Raw genomic sequence first — 13,870 nt, 5'->3', positions numbered from 1 at the left:
GATTGGCTTCCAGATTAAGGTTGGCAAGATTCTCTACCTCCATCCAGGAGCTGTTCAGAGAAGAGGATGGAGGCGGGAAATAAAGGTTAAGCAGTAGAATTTTAAGTTCGCCGTACTGGAGGAGGAAAATTTGAATATAGGATGAGGGGGAAGGGATAGAGATGAGGGTAAATAAGGAAGAGGGTTTAAAGAAACAACAAAGACCCGCAGAGGGACGTCCTCTTGATTTAGATTTAACAGCAGGGAGATGGAAAGTAGAAAAACCCAGAATAGACGGAGGGGTTAATGACCAGGTTTCCTGTAGGAGAATGATATCAAAGCTAGAGAGAAACTTAAGCAGGTCCTTGTCCGGGGCTTTTTTCCTCCAGCCGCCTATATTCCATGAGATCAGTTGGAGGGAGGGTTGGGGAGATGGGGGGGCTGGGGGAGGAACAGTCAGTCAGCAGGGGGCAGTGTTAGAGTCTAGATGAGGAGGGGGATCCACAGAAGGCAGGAGGGGGACAGGGGCTGGAGGACAGACAGGGTCAGAGGGTGAGGCTGGAGCAACTGTTGCAGGTGTAGGGTTGATAAAATCAAAATTAAGAGGAGGGGGATCCTGGGACGTAGCATCGACCAATGCGAAGGAACTGGTTGAGGCACCCCGGTTGACAATACATGTAGGGGATAGGGGAATATAGGGAGGAAAAGCAGGAGAAGGATTGGAGTATGCAGGAAGGCAGTCACAAGCTTCCGATTGGATTGAGGGAGACACGTTGGTCGGCTGGAGATCTGAGGTGATGACTTGAGGCTTCTCCAGAGAAATAGAGGAATGTTGCAAGGTAGGAGAAGAGGGGATCAAGGGGGGAGTCAGGTGGTCCATCGGCCTAGGAGCATGGATTGGTTCATTTCTCGTTGGAGATGGAGGGATCGGCGAAGTAAAGGAAAGCAGCAAGGAGTCCGATGGGAGGTGAGTAGGTCTGGACGTTCGAGGAGGGTTTATCCACTTGGAAGAGGGGGAGGCGCCAATAGGAGGAGGTTGCAGGGGAGCTTTCGTCAAAATAAGCTTGGCAGTGGTGGTATTCTTGAAGAAGCGGTGAGGGGTAACTCCCCATCGTTGTAATAGGCTCACAGACGAGAATAACATCCCAGGAACATAGTTCGAGTGAAAGGTCAGCAATAGTCTAGTTGAGTAATAAGATGTTGACAAAATTTCAATCCTGGAGAGATCGATGTTCCGGACATTCACTTTTAAAAGGAAGGCGAGATGTCTCTTCACCAGGGCGGTTCTAGTCCAGCGTGGAAAACTTGTGAAACCACTGGGGGGAGAAACTGTGACAACAGCAGCGTGAGGAACATAGACCAAATGCGTTGTGGACTTAGGAGGAGCTTGAGGAAGACAGCCATCAGGGAGGGAGCAAGGAGAAGTTACTTTACAGGCATCTGAATTAGGTTTATCTGAAGTTTTGTGGAGGCAAGATGGAAACTGTGGAGAACTAGAGCGTGGACCCTTTAAGAAATCTGTAAGGAAAGTAAGCTGAGAGAAAATCTGGGAAACCGTTCTTGCAGTTAGTGTAGAATAATGTTTTATGAACTCTATAACATCACAGTCCAGGAGAGAGTTCTCACTAGGCAGCTGCTTGGTGTAGCTTTGTTCGAGAGAATGAGTAGATGAGAGGATATGGTCCTTCTGGGTCTGGTTAGTAGAAGGAGCTCTTCGTGACGACGATGTTGTAGTCGATGTTGAAGGTCGGGGTGGGAAATAAGAGTCCAACCGCAGCTGTTTGGATGAAGGTAAAGTCTGTGCCAAATCGGGACTGGTTTGAGAGAGAGCTCTTTTGGGATTCCCCATTTAAATTGTAAACTTAGGGGAAGGAGGAAGAAAGAAAACAAACCGTTTGCTAGAGTAGATAACTATTTTCCTATTTTTCAAAAATAAAAAACATAGCTGAATCCTACCCACCTCATTGTCACCATACTGCAAGAGAGCATAAGGCAGCGTGTGAGCTATCTGAGAATCTTTCTCTGTGTAGAGAGCCCACACTCCTGTTAACAATAAAATTTTTGGAAAAGTACAGTTATACTACAAAAGGACTGAAAAAATCCCTTGAGTTACAGCTGTTGTGCAACTTACTTCTGCCCTCCGTTACTGCTAAAAGTAATCAGCTACAAACAGGTGGTTATTTCTAACAAGTACTCCTGAGTTTTGATCTGGCCAGTGTCAGCCATTGACCATGGTAAGACCATAAATTAGAAGAAGGAACTCCTGAAGATACTCAACTGTCATAGATACAAACTTTTCAAACTTCCACATAATGTTTCAGATGATGAGTTTTCCACATCTCCCATTGTGTGCACATTGATTTCAGTTGTGACTGTTAAAAAGGGAAAGGCTGCTGGAATCATATCTCTAGAATACCAACAACTGCAGCTTCTAATCACATGCTCTCTGTAATGCATAGTTTGATCCTTGGTTATTTGGCAAAGACTGCAGAAACGTCCGATTCACCTTGTGCAAACAGACAATCCTAGCTGAAAGCTTCACAGATAGAACACAGATCCTTCCTTTAACCATAGTATGCTGAGTGACCCTTGCGAGGTGGTATATCTCCGTGTATGAACTCTATTTCCCACTAAGGCTGGTGCTCAGATCAATTTTCTGTCCGATGTTTCTGGGCCAAAACCTGAACAGAACTCCCTTTGTACAGAGAGAGACATGGGTCAGCCTTAAATAGTTTGCAATTGGCCCTTGACTTCTGGAATGATGTGACTACATGTGAGTATTTGTTTTGTGATTATGAAATAGGGGGAAAATACTAAATTTTTTGCCTACAGACTTTAATTACTAGTTATACAGCAGGGGAGTGTGAGCTTAATCTAATCATTTTTTTTTCAACAAAAAGGTCTATGAATGCTAAATGATCTTCTATGCTATTGCTCATGCTGCCCTTTGTACTTCGATCTCTTTTCTGTTAAGGCCTCTGCTATATTAGAAGCTCCAGCTGGTGAGAGGGTTGCCAGGACACAGAAGCTGTCAGAGGTCCCTGAGGCAGAAGTCACTAACACAACATTTCTAAAGAAGAATGGGATGCAACCAGAACTGTGGCCTGCTGACGGTGGCAATCCTAGGAGCAGTTTTGGCCATCTTTGGAGGTGTCTTGATACCGCTTGGAAACTACTTTGTAGAGAAGACAGTGAAAAAGGTAACAAATCCTAAATCTCATCTTTCAAGATTTTAAAGGTCTTCTCCTTTGCAGGACCTGGAGATGTTACGATCTTTGATTACAAGTCCCAGAATCCCCAATTGATTCATTCACTTTGGGGGAACTCTGGGTGCTGTAGTCCAAGAAAGGTAAGGTGTGCAATCTCTTCTTAGTTTGATCATGATGCAACCCCCAAAATGTCTAGTCTTCTCATAATGCTTAGTTAATGTAAGGCTACGGGTGTTCAGGGGACAGATTGTATTTGTCTTCCGTGTGGAAGGGATTGTCACTCTCGTATTGGCCTTCTCAGCCCCACTAGACGCTGTTCGAAGTCCTCTATTCAGAGCATGTTACTTTTGTCTCTCAGGACTGAAGGATGCCTAATCTAATCTAAATGGGTGTTCAATTAGGCATAACCATTTCCTTAAAGAAAGTATGGATTTGATTAAACCTAATTTTAGTTTAAAAAATGCAGATGTGTTATGCCTAATAAATAGGGTGGAGGCACAAGTTGTACAGGAAAAGTCCTGAGAGGCAGGTCTGTAATGTCATTCTATGTCACTTTCCTGTGCACAATTTCACTTTATTTCTGTCAAAACAGAGGAATAGGAAGGGAAATAATAAATGGCTAACACTGCATTGGGTTTTGTAGAGGTAAAGTAGAAAGTTCACTGCTTTAGTATCAGTTAGATCCTTGGGCAGTTTAACATCTGTTTACTTGTCTTAGTTGGTCCTTGATCTTAGAGTCATTTTAATAATTCAATTCTTCAAAAACTCTCCAATATGTGTGATATTATGCTTCTGTACCCACAATTCAGAAAGCCTGGAAATGGCCCCAATTACTGCACAATATTGTGCCCATGCTGCCAGCAGGAAAAAGGTTGCCAAGCTTTACATAGCAAAGGGCAGTATGAATGTTGACAACATCAGTGGCAGCAGTCAAGAGGTTCCCAGCCGTGGGTCCCCAGTGTTCTTGAACTACAACTCCATGAAATTCTGGCCAGAAAAACTGGTGATGAAGGTTTCTAGGAGTTTTAGTCAAGGATATTTGGAGACCCACAATTGGAAACCTTTGATCTACGCTGTACAGGATACCTTCTTGTGCTCACTATCATTCATGAAGTGTCACCAAATACAGAACAATCTCAGAAGCTGACTCCTTTTTTCATCAGTTCTCATCCAAACATAAAACAATTGTCAGGGCTGTTTTCCAGCACAGTCTAAATAGCGGTGAGCCCAAGAAAGCCATTTCCTGGTATTTCGAACCATTAATACAGAGGCACAATATTCTATATTCATGAACTTGAGCTTCTTTTAAGAAATGAATTTGTACGCACTGCAGGTCATTTTAAACTTCTTTGAAGCCATGGCCAATACTCATTACTGAGTAATGTAATAATTTTATCAGCAGCTCCTCTAGGATGCAACACACTGTGAGAGGCTTGAGGGCTAATGCAAATAGGATGGCTTGATTCAGGTACAAATCAAACAGTCAAGCTTTGTCTTTGTTTGGGCAGGGCAAATTCCAAAAAAGCTGTGGAAGGTAAAGTGTTCTTCAACAGGCAAGTTATATGTAGAAAGGATTTCTTCGATATGGAACATTGTGAAACATAATATTAATTTTGATGTCACTCATTTTGGTGTGGCCGAGATAAAAGGCCTGTGAGTAGGTGCAGGCTTAATAGTTATTGGCTGAATTCCTATTCACACCAAGGAAACCTCTGCATGCAGAATATGCGTGCACATTCCACAGAACATCTTGATTGCATAGAAGGGCTTTGCCTTGCGATCAGGGCTCTGCCAATATATATTGCTGCCTACGGTAAAGAGAAGATGGTTTTCTCCAGCATTCTATGAATAAGAGCTGAATCGCCCAGTAGTTGAATTCTCTTTTGGACTAGCCAAGGGACAACATTCCCTATTATATCTGATAGTAATTTCAGTGCATATCCCAGTGGCTTGGCAATCTCTTTTTGCAGCAATGGCCATTAAGCTGAAAAAGCCTGAATGAGTGGTAGTGGCTAAAAGTCATAGGAGCTGCAAAGAATTAGGGACTGTTTTTGAGAGGCACACTGTATAGAATCTAATGAGCAGAGAGACTACCGATCCCTTGCCTCATTAAGACAGTCTGTTTCATGGCTGAAACAGCTTTTACTCTCAATACATTTTTCCTAGTATTTAGTCAAAATCACCTCCCTTCTAATTTAGATCCATTACTTTGACTTTGACCTATTAGAAACCGACGAAATGAGCTTGCTCCATTTTCAAAGACAACAGTATCATGACACCTGTCAGTCTTCTCTAGTTTAAATGTGTTCAGTTCACTCAGTTGTTCTTCATTATGCTTGGATTCCAGATCTTCCACTTGATGAACCCTACTTGATTTTATGTCTTAGTCTTGCTATCTTATCAAAACCTGCCTTTAGTGCAATGTTTCTTTTTATCTGCCTAATGTTTTTAACTTCTTAGTATGTATTAGCAGTCTGATAGTTATGTGCTTTATTCATTATTGTTGAAACTGCCTGGAATAGTGCACTGCACTAAAAGGGTGATTGATTGATTGATTGATTGATTGATTGATTGATTGATTGATTGATTGATTGATTGATTGATTGATTGATTGATTGATTGATTGATTGATTTTGTCATCCTAGTAGCTCTCCTCTTGACATATTCTAGCTTCTCAATATCCTTTCTAAACTGTGTTGCACAGAACTGGACACAATATTCCAGGTGAGATCCAACAAAAGCAGAGTAGAGTAGCCTAGGATAGCTATATGGTACATAAAGCTGCACTCATTCCATGCTTCTTAATCATCTTCCATTTGTGGCAGCAGCAGTGCTGTGCCTGACAGGCCCAGCCCTGTGCTTGATCTTCCTTCTCCTTATACTCTTACTAGATTGTTGTTGTTACGTACTGTCAAGTTGCCTCTGACATGGCAACCCTATGAATGAGCTGCATCCACAGGGTCCTGTCCCCAGCAGCCCTCGTCAGCTCTTGCAAACTCAAGCCTGTAGCTTCGTTTAGGAAGTCAATCCATCTTGTATTTGGTTTTCCTCTTTTCCTGCTGCCTCCAACCTTTCCCAGAATTACTGTCTTTCCCAGGTATCTTGCCTTTTTCTGATGTGCCCAAAATACAACACCCTCAGTTTCAAAATGTTTGTCTCTGGAGAGAGTTCAGGCTTGAATTTATCTACTACCCTCTTGTTCATCTTTCTGGCCATTCAGGGCATCTATAAAGCTCTCCTCCAGCATCATATTTCACATGAATCATTTTTTCCCCTGTCATCTTTCTTCACCGTCCAGTTTTCAGACCCATACATGGTAGCCAGGAATACAAGTGTGGATGATCTCTGTCTTGATCTCCGGTGACCCATCCTTACCCTTGAATTTTTTTTCTAGTCCCTTCATTGCTGCTTTTCTGAGTAGCAGTACTCCTTCTGAACTCCCTAGATGGACTGCATTCAAAACAGTGTCCATCATGAAGTCAAATGTACCAGCTCCAAAACTCCAAAACTGGCTAATCTTTGTCTTATGATCTGAAAATGTGAGTCACCCGGAGCCTATAAAATTAAAGCAAGGGCCCATTTGTAGAATGTGTCCTTAGTTGGCTTCAGAAAAGTTTCAAAATGGTGTAATTAGAATATCATGTTCTTGACCAAATTTCTTAGCCTTTTAAACATTTACCATGGCGCACATTAGGAGTTCTCTTTCAATGCAGGACTTTATTCTTAAAAGTGAATTAACTACATTGTGCAGCTCTTTTTGCTAATTATTGTTCCTCTCTCGAGCACTCAGTCTTCTGAATTACTGCCAGAGTTCTGAATAAGTAGACTTCTATGTGGAATGTATTGTGTTTTTTTTTTCCTGACTGCACTGATGCCTTGTTTGGAGGGTATTTTTCCTGAGTTCAATATTGATAATATGAAGTGTATGTAAGTTATGCTATCTTATATGGGTAGCTTGTGGACTGAGCTGGTGGTGGTGGGGCTTGGCTGCCAGATGGGTGGTATAGAAATCAAATGAATGAATGAATAAATAAACTCATCCCCAGATTGCAGGGGATTGCAATTAATTGAGCTGCCTTGCATAGGATCTTATTAGATCTGCTTCACATAGGATCTTATTGGAAGATGATTAGTCTATTCTCAGATGGTTTACTAACATTGTTTTTTCAGCACAGGAGGATGAACAGTGCTTGTGGGGATCTTGACAACAGCATCGGGGTCCTATTACCCCAAATATCTTCCACGGACCTCCTCCTATGTTTTGCCTTCGTTTGTTGAGCTCCATTTCTATATTTCCTTCTCTATAGAATCCTTTGAGTGATTTTCTCAAATTCCAGGATTCTTAGTGGTGCTTGTACTCTGATGAACCCCTGTCTCTGGCCTTCCCTGAGAGGAGTGAGAATTGAATTCAGTTTTTTTAAATGAAAACTTCCTTTCATTTGAAAGATTTTTCATGGATTTCATAGGAAGAGCCTGAGATTTGAAAAAATGTGAATGTCGCAAGGATACCAGAGCAGCAGGATCCTTTTCCCTGTGATTGCAGGGCCCGGATCAGGCTCTTTTGGTGTCACAATGTGGGAGGGGGAAGGGAAGGAAATGATTGGAAGTGGTGGGGATGAACTGTTTCTGGGTCAGTTGATTCTGAAAGGGATCACAAGACTGAGCTAAAGAACAAAGGGGGGGTAATATGACAGACAAGACTTGGGGAAAAGCCTGTACTGTTGACGTCCAGATAAAGAATGAAATGGACTCAAGGATGGCTGTAGTTGCCACCAATTCCTACTAGGGACCAAATCACATGCAGGCTTGCTGACAGCATGTATGACATATAGGGGAGTTTTCCCCTGCTCTACACTACTGCTGGGACTTGTGGAAGAATCAACCCAGCATGTCTTTTTGCAAGGCCCTGCACCACTGTGCCTGATGCATGTGCAACAAGAAGGCACATGAGTGATGATGCTGGCTCTCAACTTCTTGAAACACCCTTTCCTTTCACTAGGTTATTTCTGGACATTTTTCAAAACAAAACAAGAGAACAAAAATTTTGTGGTTTCATCAAGTCAAAATATGTTTAGGGAGGGACCATAGACTTATTTTATTTTGGGGGGTTTGGTGTTTTGTTTTGTTTTGAAGTAGAGAGGGATGTGGTGATGCTGTGGGTTAAACCGCAGAAGCCTCTGTGCTGCAAGGTCAGAAGACCTGCAGTCGTAAGATCGAATCCACGCGACGGAGTGAGCTCCTGTCGCTTGTCCCAGCTCCTGCCAACCTAGCAGTTCAAAAGCATGTAAAATGCAAGTAGATAAATAGGTACCACCTTGGTGGGAAGGTAACGGCGTTCCATGTCTAGTCGTGCTGGCTACATGACCACGGAAGATTGTCTTCGGACAAACGCTAGCTCTATGAGTTGGAAACAGAGATGAGCACCGCCCCCTAGTGTTGGACACAACTGGGCAAATTGTCAAGGGGAACCTTTACCTTTTTTTAGAGAGGGAAAATGTTATGTAGAAGTAGCTTAATGGTTAGATAAATTGAGAGATTATGGAAAGTTCTGCCCTAGAAAACGCTGTGGCAAATTTGATGGGGACTTTAAATTATGAATTTCTACCATATTTGCTGATGACAGAGTGGGCGCACCCCATGTTTAAACTCTTCCCTATTGACACTTCATAATTCACAGAACAGCCCTAGAAGACATACTACAAACAGTTCAAGAATATACTACAAACAGTTGCTGCATATTTTAAGTGGGGCATATGAGTCTAGAGGTGCAGGCTTGGGACTTTTTCTTTTAATGAACCCATGACTTGCCTAAGGTGACCCAGCTAGTTCATGGCTGACCGGGGATTATTTAGGACATGTTATCTTCCTAATGCTACTTTTATGGTGGGTCACTCAAAAATTAAACAAGGTACTATCCAGGTCAGATACTCAGTTCTCAAATCTGATGGGCAAGGTCCGGCTTAGAAAGAATGAATCTCTTTATCTCAGTTTTTCTCTCCACTTCACTATCTCCTCCTTGGAAGAGTGACCTGAATTTGGCCTTGGCTTAAATAAACACAACAGTTGCAAGCTGTTCTGAAACAGGCCCTCATATTGTGTAATCATCATGAACTACTCCAGTTAACTGAAAAACTCTGGCAGCTCACACTGCTGGACTAGAATGATTTGTCGGGGTCAACAGGTCTGTTCCAGAATAGGCACATGATTGGTGATTACAACTAATAAGAATCACCCATTTAACTCCAGACAAGACGTTCAGTCACATGCCTAGCTTGGAGGGCTGGAAGTATAGGTGACCCTCTCCTCAAGTTCAGTTTAGGTGGTACTAGACGGCTTAGCAAATATTTAGAAGTGGTGCTCATTCAAGTGATGAAAGGTATCTGTGCGTCACCACATGTGCCTTTATTCCCCTCCATATTTTACATTTGGCTATGCTTTTTGTCTGTGTTGGTTGTTAGGAGGTAAACACATGCTGACTTTGGAAGGTGACTGCAGAAGCATGCATCTCTAATAAAATGTGATTACTAGAGGGAAAACACATTGATTTTCAGGGATATATATTCCCCTTAATGTCTAGTTTGGGTCTCAGATTGTGCTTAATGGATTTGTCTATGCGTTGAGCAGAGTATGTTATCTTTGATGAATTTGTAGGGCCATGCTGAATAGACCTAACTTATACTGTAGTTCTGTATCAAAACTAAGTTTATAGGTAAGCTATGTGTGTAAGCATCCTCTACTGGTACATAATTTTGTAAATAATCCATTCTTGAACCCTTAATATTTTGCTTATGATTGTTGCAACCTCCTCATTTCTGGATTAAGACATAAGACATAAGACATAAGAAATTTATTTGTCATTGCACTCACAAGTGGGTGCAACGAAATGAGGTGCTCTTCCCCAAGGTAAAACTGGACAACACCACTACAAAAAAAAAGTTAAAAATATACACAACACAATTACTGTCATGGGCTGCTTTTTCGCCAGTCAGATCATGCAAAGTTCAGATTTCCTTTAACTTGGTGACTCCATAGTCATTACCTCCATCCCTCATATGCATCCTTTCAGTCTCGAGAGACTATGGTAACATGCTCTGTATCGAGAAGTGTCCTCTCCAGAGCATGAAGCCTGGGTAAAGGAATATGGAGGAGAGGCTGTTACCCAAGCAGCAAATCCCCCCTCTCCACAATGCTGAAATGGTCCAATGGAAAGGCAAGAGCCAATACAACTGGTTCCAGCAATGTCGCAGGAGTTGGCAGAATGATATGAACTGCCTTCGGGACTCCAGCTTCAGATTTTGCCTCTAGATTAACTCCTGAAGCCTTTTCCATGAGTGAATATAGCCACAAGGCAGTGGAGGTTTGAAATCAGAGTTTTCCTTCTCCTAGATGGGCTGCCTTCCAAGGCTGACGAGTCCCACCTACCTGGCCTGCTCTCTAATAGTGCGGAAGTATGATCCGACCCTTAAAACTTTCCTGCCTCCCAGGTGTATGCAATGCTAATTGGCTTTCCTATTTACCATATTAGGGTCAGAGATAGAGTCATAGAATTTGAGGTCCTGGCACACCCTCATTTCAGGAGGAAAGCCCCACCTCCTAGGCCATGTGGTGTGTGTGTGGGAAAACAAAAGAAATCCCAGCAAAAACAAATTCCTCAGCAAAATGTCCATGCAGGCAAACCTGGTCTTCAGCCTCCTAGGGAAAAGGGCCAAGGCCCTGGCACACCCTCATGTAAGGAGGAAAGCCCCACCTCCTAGGCCATGCGGTGTGTGTGGGGGAACAAAAGAAATCCCAGCAAAAACAAATTCCTCAGCAAAATTACCTCCATCACCCCTGAGTTAAAGGAGGTAATGAATCTATTTACACCTAGAGGGTGTCTTGTTGGGGAAGAGTGGTGTTGCAACAAATGGGCCAAGAAATGCTAGATGTTCAAGTTGGTTTCCATAAAGGAAGAGGCACTAGAGATATTACAAATATACACTGTCTACTACCGTAGGCATCCTTCTGTCTCGAAAGACTATGGTAACATACTCTGTATGGAGGACTTGGAACAGCGTCTAGTGTGGCTGAGGAGGCCAATTCAAGAGTGACAATCTCTTCCACACTGACTACTGGAGCACACAAAAATAGATCCGTCTGTGCTTTATAGACTACAGCAAAGCCATTGACTAGATAATGAAAATTTTAGGATTGTTCTAAAAGAAATGGGTGTGCCTCAGTATTTGATTTCCCTGATACATACCATACATACTTGAGTATAAGCTGACCCAAATATAAGCCGAGGCACCCAATTTTACCACAAAAAAACTGGGAAAACTTATTGACTCAAGTATAAGCCGAGGGTGGAAAATGCAGCAGCTACTGGTAAATTTCAAAAATTAAAAAAAGATACCAATGAAGCATCAGTAGGTTAAATGTTTTTGAAGATACTTCCTCTTCTGAGTTGCGAGACACACTTCACTGCCTGCAGAGGGAGGACTCATACTGGATGCTGTGCTTATCTACTGATCTACTGCTGCATAACAAGATGTAGGGTGACGGAGGATGGAGGAGGAAGGTGGGTGCATAGAATATGCAGGAGGAGGAGGCGGAAATGCAGTGTACTTAACCTGGCTCATTGGAACTACACTTGAGCTTGGAGTTCTGTTTTAGCCTAGCAAAGGCTGCAGGAAAATTTGCTTGCAATTAATAAAATTGCAGGTGAAATCTCAAAATGTCTTTGAGATTTCCACTGCTTTTAAAACCTTCCCATATGTCAGCGAGACAACATTTTAGCCTGACCACAGGAACGTAAGCCTCAGTGTTTCGAACAGCAGAAAATTATAACCAGCACTATTTTAGTGACTTACATGGAACCACCAGACAAGTACAGTATCTTTCTGGTGGAGAAAATACCCTGTACTCTTGTTTCCTCCCTATGTGGAAATAGTTTGCCCAGAGTAATATGCAATAATATGTTCCAGCAACTATAGTGTTTATTTCTTTCTTTTCTCATTTTCTGCTTTTGTAATAGTAGGAATATGGTAGATTGATGTGATGGCTGGTTAGGAGGAGGAACACACAGGAACTGCATGGGCCAAAGAAACAATGTCTTTGGATATGATCCAAGTTTGCTATTATCATCTCTGTCATAAGACTGCCTTGAATTCTGGAGGACCTTGCTGGAGCCTAGAAGCCAGAGGGCTCATAAATCTTCCATGAAAAAAAGCCCCCCCCCCTTCAGTCCTTGATCCTGTCAGGGAGGGCTGGGAAGGACCCCTGTCTAAACGCTCCCCTACAGATGCCGCCAGTTAGTGCTGACAAAGCCCATTGTTCTGACTTTGTATGATGCTTGTACCCATGTTCTGGATACATTTAATGGAGGGTGATAGTCACTTCTACAAAGAGATACCCACCATGGATATGTGGGGGGGCAAGAATGGGCAGTTCACCACAGATCTTAAATGTACTTATATTAATGAAGAAAGACAGATGCACTGTGTTATGGTTGTGCATACTGTGTGCATGTTCTGTGCTAACACATCACCATATAGTATATGACTGCCATCAATAAACATTCCTTCAGATGCTCATGTTATCTTCCCCTCCACAGAGCAATCATGGAACATTTCTTATCTTTTTTGCTCATTTTGAGAAAAAAAATGATTTCCCTTTGTCTTAAGAGGGCAAAGAAAGGTTGTGACCCTTGGATCTTTTATCCTGTCTTAGAGGAGAGACTGATATTTGGGTTGTATTTGCATACCATGTTCAGCCATGATTTATGTGAATTTCGTTGTATGGTATACTGTGTATATACTTACAATGACAATAAATTATATTATTATTATATTATTATTATGGGAGCTGTGGTCTGTTGTATCTGCCACAAATTATACTTGGGTGGTATACAGTATGGATAAGCAGTTTGCCTACCAGGAGTTGACTTCCTTTCTTGGTAGGCAAACTTGTGACATATCTCTCATCTGTTGATTTAGGCTAGCCATCCTAACAGGGCCCCGATTACAATTTTGCAATGTTCCTCTCTCATTGGACCCCCAAAAGTTTAAAGGAGAGGCTTGCTTATATTTTGACCTAGCCGTGGTGCATGCAAGCATGGGCTCTAGTGTGTGTGTCCCATTTTCCTGAGGGTTGTTCCTTCCCTGGACTGTTATTTGCTATGTGTGGGGAGAAAATTGTAGGCACTTTTCTCTGAACCACATTTCATGCCTTAATATGTAATTGCCTTTAGAATGTTACCGAGGCCACAGACCCAACTTCTCTTAGGAAAGGAAGTTGATCCCACTGATCTCAGATTTCAGGTGTCATGAACAGACACCCAACACATTGTTGCACAAGTCTCTGCATAAAGGAAATAATAAAGAGAAAGCTATATTCCTTGCACAAGCACAATTTCTGGATTTTTAGATGATGATGATGATGATGATAACAATAGGAACAATCCATCAAGTCAATTCTAACTGATGACAAACCTTTTCAGGGTTTCCTAGGTAGAGAGGACACAGAAGTAGTTTACCATTCCCTTCTTCTGGTGGTGCTCTGGGACTGTGCAGGTTGCCCAAGCCACACAAGCTGACCCTACTTGCAAGAGGCATAGTGGGGAACTGAACTCTTAGTCTCTCCAGCCAGATATCTAAACCACTGAGCTATCCAGCAGGCTTCTTTTTAGATAAATGAACATTTAATCA

At 42.3% G+C, this 13,870-nt stretch overlaps 1 protein-coding gene across 11 annotated transcripts in view; it reads left to right on the top strand.

Annotated features, from left to right (window-relative positions):
- CD36 (CD36 molecule (CD36 blood group)) overlaps positions 1-13,870 on the top strand; it is a 122,310-nt gene that overhangs the window by 33,910 nt on the left and 74,530 nt on the right. For 10 of the 11 annotated variants that reach the window (XM_078394294.1, XM_078394291.1, XM_078394292.1 and 7 more), the window contains exon 2: positions 2,954-3,179. In XM_078394294.1, coding sequence (XP_078250420.1) covers positions 3,060-3,179 — 120 coding nt within the window. In that variant the 5' untranslated portion in view covers positions 2,954-3,059. Of the gene's footprint in view, positions 1-1,989; positions 2,753-2,953; positions 3,180-13,870 lie in introns of those variants that run through there. The other variant, XM_020789999.3, reaches the window with a different exon arrangement.

Source organism: Pogona vitticeps, chromosome 5 (assembly GCF_051106095.1).
Source record: "Pogona vitticeps strain Pit_001003342236 chromosome 5, PviZW2.1, whole genome shotgun sequence".
Taxonomy (NCBI): Eukaryota; Metazoa; Chordata; class Lepidosauria; order Squamata; family Agamidae; genus Pogona; species Pogona vitticeps.
This window is presented reverse-complemented; position numbering and strand designations above follow the sequence as displayed.